This window comes from Necator americanus, chromosome II (genome assembly GCF_031761385.1).
Source record: "Necator americanus strain Aroian chromosome II, whole genome shotgun sequence".
In the NCBI taxonomy this organism is placed as follows: Eukaryota; Metazoa; Nematoda; class Chromadorea; order Rhabditida; family Ancylostomatidae; genus Necator; species Necator americanus.
In genome coordinates this window covers 35013875-35025343 of record NC_087372.1, presented here as the reverse complement: position 1 = coordinate 35025343, position 11469 = coordinate 35013875, and the positions used below count along the sequence as shown (strand labels likewise).

Here is an 11469-nt window from a genome sequence, read left to right as displayed (position 1 = left end):
AAAATTTCTACAGTTACCTGTCAAAATAACAACGCATTTGTTCAAAAAATTTCTTGATTTACTCAAACACTTTCAAATCGTCGATCAAACAACCCCTGCACCAATGCTCTATTGGTTTCTGGAAGGAAAACTTTGTTGATTGATGAAAAAGTAGCAATGAGTGGAAAAATTGCCCTTTTCTTCTCCGCAACAGTGTAGCAGTATCAGAAAACCTTTTTCTTTCTAATGTGAGAAAAAGAACAGAAAATCTTCTCGGTGTTAGAATGCGGCATGTGGTGTGTACTTTTTTGTGGTAATAGAGTATTTACAACTAAAAAAAAGAAAGCTTCCTTTACTGTTTTCCCTGTGCTGTTGTCAGGATTGATTTTTCCTTATTATTACTGAGAAAACTAAACTGTTTTCAATGTGATCACGTGTTTGCGAGATCTAGTCCCTAGTTTAGATAATACATCCGAATGTACATATATTGCGCAAAAACCGCAATGAAACAAAACCATTCCAGAAAACGTTTAGCCCACAGAAATGAGAACGCAACCATCTCGATCCCTTTGCCTCTTCGTTTTGCCTGCACTCTCCTTTGCCTTTCAATATCAAACAAACTACGGATACGTGGGTCCAGCATGTGCAGTAGCAGTGAGTTTTTGAGCAGTTCATATATAATCTATTTATTTTTTATACGTTAGCCATTACTGTAGCTGACTTGAATGTCGTTAACGTGTAGAATTGAACTCCGAGGAAAATTCAATCAACTACTTCCAAGAGGAAAATAGATCCCGAGAATTCCATCCTTTTTATCAGAATAAATGATAAGAAAGTAATAAATGGACAATAAAAATTTTAAAAAGCATAAAAATTAAAAAAAAGATAAAATTATCAAATCAAGTCAAATTAAATTAATTAAACAAATTAAACTAAATAAATAGTGAAAAAAAAATAAAGAAGAAATGATGAAAAAGTAAAGATTAATTAACATTCAGATGAATAAAAAATATTATACAGGATGATGTACTATTTCTACATGGAGAAGCTCAACGAGAGCTGACGCCGAGTGAAAGCGAAGCATTCCGCCATTACCAGAGAGATCTCAGCATTTTCCTCGAGTATGCCTCATTTTGTCTTTTTTTTTCTACAAATTATCTACCACCTTGAAAGATCGTTCTATTAATATTTGAAATTTTCAGATTAAAAAAGAAGTTCCCCATTTTGGAACCGCCAAAGATGCCATCATTCTGTGGATCGCTTAGCGATGCAGCCGAACTCGTCCTTGAAAGTTGTATTGTTCGTGTAGGTTTTTTCATGGAACTCGATCATAGCCAGAAAAAATCCAGTAAAATCAGTGGAAAAAATAAAAAGTGTCCTTTCTCAATTTTACAGAAATTGTTTGTATTTTGCGCAGAAATCATTTCCAACCCGTTCAACCGTAGAGATAAATCGTCTCACATCGCGCTCCAATACAATATGGTTCGCAAGTCGAGGGCAAATACACGGGATGGATTGAGTCCGGATCGTGACTTTTTGAGCGGAATTGACACTTAGCGATGAACTTACACTCACCACATGTGTGGACGTGCAATACTTTGGAATAATACGAAAAGAGTCGATAAATAATTTCTATACTGTGTAGCTTGCATTTACCACTGGAGTATAAACGCAGCTTACGATCACGGGGACGCCTTCTGCAGAGTGCGCACGGAATGAAAGGATTCCTCTTGTTTTTTTTTCCTTCACGCTCCAGAGAACCGTCGGGAATCAAGAGCTTCCGCAAAATGCATCTGTAGGCAGCATGAATAGCTTATAATTTAGATTCAAAGAAAGTATTGCTATAAAAAATCTTAAAAAATCGAAAGATACCTAATCGCGTGTCCTTCAGGATGGCATGGTATACATTGACGGCAGGGAAGTACGTCGCATAACGGATGAAGAGGAAAGGAAGGTGGATGAGATACTGGGCCCGTGGAGTAGACGACGACGAATGAAGAGAAGAGGAACTCGAGAAATTTCTAAAGAGTAAGGAGATCTACGGAGATTCTTTTACTCAGTAGTAGCCCAAAAAACCTACAATTTTCGGGAGGTATGTTAATAACAACGGAAATGAGTGCGTATAACTTGCCTGTGAAAAAACGGTGACATTCCTAAGCCGACAAATTATTTCGCAACGCACAAGTCTAAATTTTTACGGTTGTCCTCAGAAAAATTCCCTTACTAGTCAATTAATTTCTAATCAAGAAAGCAAGAATTGAAGCAAATTGATTAAGGCCAGGATACTCACCCTTGCGGGACATCTCGATCTTCCTCGATCGATTTCTGAACGTGAACCCGACTGTTACGAAAAGGTACGTCAGTCGTTCCTAAATTTTTATCCCCAACTTATTTCCTTCCTTTTTTCCTTGAGTACACATAATCCGATGTATTGATTCTTAGGATAACATCTTTCGTGCAGAATTACATTGCTGGCGGTTGAATTACTCACAGTCGCATTACCTCGCTGTCGTTCTTCTTGATTCCCATGGTTGTTAATATTGAAGGAATTTCTCTCTCCCAAGGAAAAAAAAAGGAAAAAGAAACAACGTATAGTGGACAAAGACACACGTAATGTCAACCTATCACACAATGTGCTGTGAACAGCCAATCTTTCTCTATGTAACTGTGGCGAAATTCTAGTGAGCTCTTGAGGTCTTGAGTTGTTTTTGTTTTCTGACACATCTATGGGTGTTTTCAAATCAATAAATAAACAATCGGGACAACAGATCTGGAGCCTAGCACAATTGCGTAGCGCACAATAAAACGACTTGTGCAAGAGGATCCCACCTCGAGCGCAGTCGCCTACGCAGTTGCACTGAGCTTCAGCTACTGTACCCGACTATACATTCCTGATGTTTGGTTCGTTTCACGACTTCCCCATCCTGCCCTACTTTTAACCTTAGTAAGACCTTACAAAACGCTTAATTTTTTCTTCCGGATATTAAACCAGGGCGTACATAGTTCGCAATCTCTCGCCAACAATTTCGACAATTTCTTCTTGTTTTTGTTACTTTTTCAACTTTCTCTTCGTTTAAAGATGCATGGATAAAATTTGCAAGGATTATGTATGTATCCACGTGTTGTACGATGCTCTTAGGAGCATAAAACCCATATGTAGCACAGCTCTCGTCATTGTGTTAGGAAGGTTGCCTCTGGAACACTCAGAAGCCGAGTATTTTTTGTTTTTTTTTTTTATGTAAAAGAAAAGACGTGGTTATTGTTAACTTTGTTAAAGACTGTTCAGGAACCACCGCGAGTATCCACAGCTCTTAATTGAACGTTTCAAATTATCTTCGTCATTTCCTGTGATATAATTAAAGGCATCACCCCTCGAATCTGACGTGGTACGGATTTCAGGTGGAGTATTCGTAAACGGGATCGTAGGTTTTGGAGAGAAGGGTGATTCTGTCCATTTTTTCCTAATTGCCGTAAAAAACGCCCCTTAAGATACGACTTCGAGCGTTCCGGCGCCCTATTTTCTACAAGGAGTTCGATTGGAGCGCGCCATCCTTGTGCACGCGCCGCATCTTCCGGGGCGTTTTTTACGGCAATGAGGAGGAAATGAACGGAACCACACCCCTCTCCATAATCTACTATCCCGTATACGAATACTCCACCTGAAATCCGTACCACCTCAGATTCTTTGGGCCTTTAAACTTCTTACTACTTCCCCCAAACGAAGGATATTGCAGATTTGCTCCATGGTTCCAACACTCCCCACTTGTATCTGGTAGTGAACCAGGTTTGAGCTACGGTACGTTCGAATTTCTTCCATAAGAATTTAACTGTCGGAATAACAGTAGCTTATATATGTACCAGCCTGAACATCCGGCTAAAGCCGGACTTCAGGCTTTTTTTGGTGTTCGCTCCGCTCGCCTTCACCGATCAAAAAGAAATAACAGTGACAACATTTTTTGTAATATTAGAATTGCTTTTTTCTATCAACGCTTTCTTCAATTTTTTTGCCTGAAAAGTTAAGCATAGGTGAAAGATTTTATAGTTTTTCATTAAACGATCAGTTCTATAATTGGAGAACAATCAAACTTGATTTTATATCTACTTTCCTTCCAAACCTCTACAATTTGGAAACATTATTCGAATATGAGTTTCCTTCGTTTTCAACTATTAGCAAAGAACGATGTACTAACATGAAATGACGTGGATATCACTATCGTAGTCACTCAAAATAACGTTCTGCGTCAGATCGCGTAAACTGTTGGCTACAATGGTATTGTATTTTATAAGCCATTCTGTTTCCTCTTTTTGAAGAAAGGATGTTAGCAGCATCAGGAGACATGCTGAGAAATAGACATGCGAAGGGACCACAGAATCCCATTCTACTGCGTTGGAGCTCCCGCGCACCAATCGGGCGCAGCGGAAACCGTCTCTCCTCACTCTATAACCTTCTGGCACCGGTGCACCATTCCGACCCTATGGGACCCGACGCACCCCATTTTACAGCTATCCGGCTCCGGGCCACCAAAACGGCGCCGTAGGACCCGTCTCACCCAATTTTACCGCGTTGAGGCTCTAGCGCACCAAACCGACGTCATGGTATCCGTCTCCCTCTCTTTTTGGAATTTCTTGACTCAGACACAGTCACACACACACGTGACAGAATAAGCCCGTTATTATGCAGCATGATAGTTTGCAAGTTTGGGAGTATACACTCACATAAAAATTTATTTACCCTCGCTAACATATGAGAGAGACTAACTTGCCTTATCAGAGCCAACATACATCCTCACATATCTTTCCACAATGGATAAAACGTAAAGTGCTCGCCTATCAGGTGTATGGCGATGGTTCGGCACCTCACCGGTGCATCGTGAGTTTTGCATCATTATGGGGTATTTTCGTGACATACATACATACATACATACATACACACACACATATATACATATATATATATATATATATATATATATATATATATGTATATATACTATATACACATATATATACACATACACACGCACGGACTAAGCGCGTTATTATACAGCATGATTGATTTATTATATGCAGGTCCATCATCATTTGTTTCACCAAAACACCTTGAAAGACCGATTGTACCGAAACCAATAAAGCCAGGAGGGTACGGCGTTAAACGACGTCCCGCTAGTCGATGGGAAGCTAAGGTGATTTCACTCCAGAATGTATATTATTAAAAATTGATCATTTCGCCCACTATCCTCAGAAACCCTCGGAAAATAATGCTCCCATGAACAAAACAGGAACAATAATAGTGCCAAACGGAAAGAATTCTTACCCATCCACAGCAACCTCTACTCCCTCTTCGGAAGTAATAAGTGAGTATGAGCCCAATTTTTCTGGAATTTAATAAGTGCAAGCCTCCTCCTCTATGAATTCTTTTCAGCAACAACAAAACAAACACTACTGCAATTTCTGGCAAAGTCATTAACAGATCCTGAACTTGTGAGAACACTCAAAGAGATCGAAAAAGCACATCTTGGACATGCGCCGTTACAAAGCTATTCTAAAAAGGAGGTTTGTTCTTAGTTTTATCTTTTCTTGCAAGTTCTGATGATTTTCCAGCATTTCTTTTCATTTTTTGAGGTTTTTTTTACTCAATATTTTTCAATATTTTTTTGCAATTTGTTTAAAACCACGTATTGGCCTTCTCAGATGCATATAATAAGGGAAATTTTACGACAAGTCCAAATTATGTCGATGATGTGTGAACTTGAAAAGTATTCCACCACAGTTCAATGTAAAAATTAACTCCTTTTTTTACAACGTAGTTCCATCCGGGATTATCCATGACATTGCGATTATCCTTCTGTGTCCTATCAGCCATCTGAAATTATACTACATAAATCAACATCCATGCTACTATCTACAATAACACGAAAACTGTCTCAATATTTTTAAGGGAACCCCAGCGCCGAATGAACCTGATTTCCTACCTGATCCTGTAGCGAAATGGTTTACGCGAACAACGGAAGAACCTAATGACGTGGAAGAACACCTGTCGTTCCTACCGGATGAGATCTGCACGGCGCATATGAAAAAATCGTCCATCAAGAGGCTTACGCATATATAACATTATTTTCACTTCATCTTTTAATACATTCAGTGCGGGATTATTAATAAAATATAAAATTCAGAAAACATCCAACGAGACACCCTTCATCCTGAATTCCATTTCTTTCATCTATTTCATTTACTATACCTCGTTATGGAAGAAAAACTGACTACTCTATTCTCCATAAGGTCTTCCTGCATCATCTTTGAAAGCGTTCTTATAAAAAAATGTTAAGAGCGTCGAAATTGGACCCACAAAAATCCCTTTCAGAGCTGACATGGAAGCACTAACGGCGAAATCGTCCCTTTTTCCTTTAAAACTCATGTAACTCCGAGACAGTGGATATTACGGTCGAAGTAAATGGATGAGGTAGGACAACAAGCCACTATTTCCATTCATTGATGTGAAAGGCTGCCTGAATCATCGGTTCTTCCAAATATGAATGTTTCACAGAAAAACAAAGGAAACTTCATGGCTGACTGTTTTTTCTCCCAAATCAAAGAGTGGAAGAGTACGAAGTGCGCGGACTTGAAGGCAGCTAGCTCTTGTATGCGACCGACGAACAATGACAATAACGACGTAAAAAAAATACTCAAGAAAATCAGCTTCAAAAACCTAGAAATTCGCTCCATATCAATGTTCGGAGGAATACGACAGTCCGGAAAGCATAATCTCGAGACCTTCACATGTTAGCTGCGACTTACTGACAGGCGCTTCTAATCCCGAAAGGTCAGACATCCTGTGTTGGACCCAAAGGACAGCTCTAATGGTTCTATGGTATGACGTACGCATCCTATTACTCATCGTAGTATATGATATGATACTTAATGAAACATCATTTATCATCAAATAAGAATTACGGCTTTGAAAGATTGCATCATTATCATCATCGCGTATTGGTCATAACCGTCAATATTTTTATTCAAAAAGGAAAGGTTATAAAGGAAATATATACGGGGACACAAAGCTAAAAAAACGGATAAAAACTATAAAAATTAAAACCGTACGCGTAGGGGAATTTAAACAAATGCATGAATACCAGAATGCACATGATTTGCACCGATCATTCTAAAGTGATCATCCAAAGCAAAAGTAGAACTCCAGAAGTCGTACTCCTCTTCGAATCTACAAATGTGCAGTGTTAATATATCAATTCTTAATAAAAGCATTTCAACATATAGAATATCAAGCTGCCATTGGAGAAAACTTCTTGTTCTTGAAATTGAACTGGGAAGCGACGAACGAAAAGATTAATATGGTGAAAAAAGTGTATCACTCTGGATGGATAAATCTGAACGTAACAACACACATTATCAAACAACTTTCCATTCTATTCTACTTTCGACTACAAACATAAGAAAATCACCAGCAAAAGCATTTTGTGAGAGACATGGTCAATGAAAAAAGATAGTAGTCACATGAAAGGAATAATTGACAGATTCGTGAAGCCACAAAAGTACTGGGTTGGCGGCTATAAAGTACTGTGTTGAACAGACGTGACGCAGATGTTAAATTAATCCGTTTTTCTTTTTGCATGTGAGTATTTGCGGGATTTTAATGAGTAATGTGACAAAATGGCCAGTTTTTGGGCATTTTGCAGAGATTTGATCCATATTAGACCAAAATAGAGCAGCCAAACTCACAAATATAGGAGAAACTTATGGTACTTACGCAATACTGAACTGAGCAAGAAAGAGATATGTATTTAGCCATATCTCAAAAGTAAAAACTTACGTTTATTAAGCCCTTAGTTTGATTGTTTCTTATTCATAATTCAGAATTCCCGCTTCGTTTTGTTTGACCAAGCAACCATTCAGCATACGGCTGTGATGCACTATCAATCGGAAGTGATACAAATGCAGGGACTTCATATGAATGATTTTCGATGACAACCTTAACAAAATATGTTCACAATATTTCGTTACAATTATACTAACACTTCCACCATCATCAATGATTAGAAATATTTTCCTTTACTAAAGGAGATACATGAGAACGATGTGTAATATTACCCCGCAAAGTTTGAAAATCATCAAAATCGTCATCAGGATGAAAATCCAAAGCCAGCATTTTACAGTGTTGTATGCCCATATTAGCATATAGGTGAGCTAAAAACATCACGATATTCTTCTACGACTGGCTTCCCATAGCCAATCGGAAAAAGATTATCCGTGGAGGTCAATTTCTCGTGAATTTTACTGGGTGGTTCAACTCGAATCTGTGTCCGAGGTCAAAAATGAGACATGTCTCTACTATTCCGGCACCCGGATAACATTAAGGTAAAAAGGAAGCCTTTGCAGATCCATGGTTAACCGCAAGTCTGCAAAGATTGCTCCTGCTTTAACCATAGCCCCAATTCTCATAAATTCTGATCACTAAGCATAGGTGTGTAATTAGCAAGAGGGCGTGCGGGTGAGATGTAATAGAAATAGCCCAAACTTTCCGCAAAAAAAAAAAAAACTTGCAGAGGGACACAACAATCAAATAAAAAAGAACTTTTACCTTATGAAGATCCTCCACGAGACTATCCTGTGTCTTCATAATGATAATCGCTTCGGAGTCTTCATGAAGTTTTCCTTGCCATTCATAACTAAAGATGTTGTCATAAGTAAGTGATGGTAACGGTAGTGCGTGTACAATAATAAGAAATTTGAGAAGCTCACATTGAAGTGATGCCGGGAATTATATTCGCACATGCCGCTAATTTGCGTTCCACAGCTACCCTTAAAGCAAAGAAAATGCGAATAGTAAGATATCTAACCAAGTAAATAAAATAAAAATTAAGAAAAAAAGTTTGAGGTGAGAAAATAAGGAAAAGAAATATGCAGACTTCGCAATTTTGATTGCTTCATCCTTCGAGGGAGCAGTGATGTAGACAACGCGAAGATTGCGCATACTACGCGTCAACACTGCAGGAGCACTGGATGCCATTGTGTTGTGAGTGAACCTCAATATGAACAGTGGCCAAATACCTAGAGTGAATCAGAAAACGGAAATATCATGCATATTTTGCAAGTTGTAAACGAAAAGTCCTTGATAAAGTGGTCCTTAAAGCACTGTCGTATCTTTTCAGAAAAAATGAAGAAAGAAATTACAATAATTGCAAGTACAAGCTAGTGAAGCTGAGGTATAGTCGGTTCAAAATGACTTGAGGCACGGACCAGTTGCATAAGTGGCTGCGCTTGAAGCGATGCGGTGAAGGTTGCGGTTGGAATCAAGGTGGGACCATTGTGAATTGCAGCGATGAGAGGTGCTAGGGTCCCCACTCGATCCTAACCGCTACGCTCCATCGCATCGCTTCGATTGCAGCCGCTTACGCAACTGCACTGTGCTTCATACCGTTTTGACCATAACCGACGTTAATTCTGAGGAATAGGGAAACCAACGAGCAAAAGAACGCCTTGTTAACAGCAGCGATCAAGAAGTGAGAATGAGACAGTGGAGGAGTAAGCCTGTTGTTAGAACAATGCTTGCACTGCGGCCTTTGCCCTGTTCACGTTAAAGGCATCACCCCTCGAATCTGGTACGGATTTCAGGTGGAGTATTCGTATACGGGATCATAGATTATAGAGAGAATGGTGACTCCGTCCATTTCTCCCAAATTGCGGTAAAAAACGGCCCGGCTTCGAACGATCCGACGCGCTATTTTATTTTTTTTTTACAACGAGTCCGCTTGGAGCGCGCCAGCCGTGTGCACACGCCGCATCTTCAGGGCCTTTTTTTTACGGCAATTAGCAAGAAATGGACGGAATCATCCCCTCTCCTCAATCTACGATCCCGTATACGAATACTTCACCTGAAATCCGCACCACCTCAGATTCGTGGGGTGATGCCTTTAACCTGTGTAGCGCAGCTGATGTATCGCGACAGCTAAGAATGCTGGTTGTCTAACTGTTTAGCTGAGGTCATATACACATTACGTTACAAGGATATTAAAATGACAGGAACGTGAAACGTCGCAATACTCGTTACTCCTCACCTATCATCTATAATCGAAGAAACCGTAATCTTTTCTGTAGCACTCGTTCTGTTAAACATCCACGATCCATGGAACAAACTAATCAAAATGAATGCTGCTACAAAGCACCCCATTGCAAAAATCTGAAACATTTAGTATCTTTTCTCGTTCGGTTTTATTTTGCGAAATGAGCGTTCGCATATGTGTTGTCCAGAGAAGGAAATGGAAAATATTTTAGTTTTATCGAATCTTCCGAAATTAGGAGAAGCCTTCTGATTTCGGAGAGATATAGTCAGGTCAAGACGACATGAAGATCAGTTCAGTTGCATAAGGGTGCTAGTGAGGGTCCCATACAGCCGTGGCTCTGACTCTCTTCACTTTTGAGCGGTTGGCGAAGGGATCCCCTTCACTTAAGCTGCACCCCATGAGCTAAACCCCCTTCACCTGAGGAGCGTCCGCCTTCTCCCTATCGCACCTATGGAGGGTCCCCTGTCGATCCTAACCGCTGCACTCGAAAATGTGCGGTGGAGTGCATTCATTAGGATCGAGAAGGGACTCTTACTAGTACCACTCATCGTCGCAGTTCCCGATGGTCCCATCTGGATCCCAGCCGCTTAGTCCACCGTGCCGCTTCGAGCGCAGCCGCTTATGCAACTGCACCCGGCTTCGTGTCGTTTTGAGCCGATCACACAAGGGAGAGATGGACTTTCGCCTCAAAAAAAACCTAATCGCTGACAATTTTTTAGCCGGAACGACCGCGAAGCTGGTTACACTAAGAGAAGGCGGAGTGTTAAAGTGGATGTTAGACAGAGGAAGTGTGAGTGACTGCCGTAGCGCTCGCTTGCGCGCGGACAAACATAAGTCCCAACTACCGTACCTACGTACAGTCTTGGTCATCTTAGCTAACTCAATGTTTTTCGAGTTCTTGTTTTATCACTGCACCTAATTTTAACACGTACTACACAATACACAGAAGGTAAGAATTCGAGAACAAAAAGGGAAATAGTTGTAAGATTTCGTGCAGCGACTCAAATCCAATTCGTGTAGTAAGCGATAAGATACGAACGCTTCCAAGCTATGTATGTGCATGAATGTATACCATAAAAATAATAGTAAACAAAACTCATGTCTCTGTCAACAGATTTATTCTCGGAAGTACTCGTAAACTATACGGACGGGTCAGGCCTGGATCTACCGAGATAAATGAATCTTAGGAAGCTGCTGGGATTTCTGAATTGAAAATATGAGCTTACAACGATTCCCCTTGATCTGCAACGAATTCGCATGCGATCAAATCAGTGAAGGATAGCAGAAATGGGAAAACATGAGTCGAATGGTGGCGGTGTGTCCGAGTTTCTGCGAATCCACGACGGCGCGATCCTGCGTACCTTTTCGAACACACAGAATTTTCCGCCAAAATAAAAATTTGGCTTCGTGTAGC

General features: G+C 40.0%; 2 protein-coding genes across 3 annotated transcripts; one reads left to right on the top strand and one right to left on the bottom strand.

The window, feature by feature from the left end:
• Window positions 1–522: 522 nt before the first annotated feature.
• On the top strand, window positions 523–6088 carry RB195_020440 (uncharacterized protein; the record flags this gene model as incomplete). The annotated part of the gene is made up of 10 exons (XM_064188732.1): window positions 523–633; window positions 1000–1100; window positions 1182–1284; window positions 1871–2007; window positions 2256–2333; window positions 3714–3775; window positions 5050–5162; window positions 5222–5333; window positions 5402–5532; window positions 5918–6088. The coding sequence occupies 10 exons, from the start codon at window positions 523–525 to the stop codon at window positions 6086–6088; spliced, it is 1119 nt and encodes a 372-aa protein (XP_064044613.1).
• Window positions 6089–7133: 1045 nt separating this feature from the next.
• On the bottom strand, window positions 7134–11314 carry RB195_020439 (uncharacterized protein; the record flags this gene model as incomplete). 2 transcript variants are annotated; one of them, XM_064188731.1, is made up of 7 exons in its annotated part: window positions 7134–7195; window positions 7805–7816; window positions 7873–7963; window positions 8573–8660; window positions 8734–8793; window positions 8901–9017; window positions 10050–10108. In XM_064188731.1, 7 exons carry the CDS (start codon window positions 10106–10108, stop codon window positions 7134–7136), a joined length of 489 nt encoding a protein of 162 aa, XP_064044612.1. The 2 variants fall into 2 exon arrangements, with proteins under 2 accessions (XP_064044612.1, XP_064044611.1); XM_064188730.1 differs by lacking the exons at window positions 7134–7195; window positions 7805–7816 and adding an exon at window positions 11282–11314 and having other exon boundaries at window positions 7838–7963; window positions 10050–10171.
• Window positions 11315–11469: the final 155 nt, after the last annotated feature.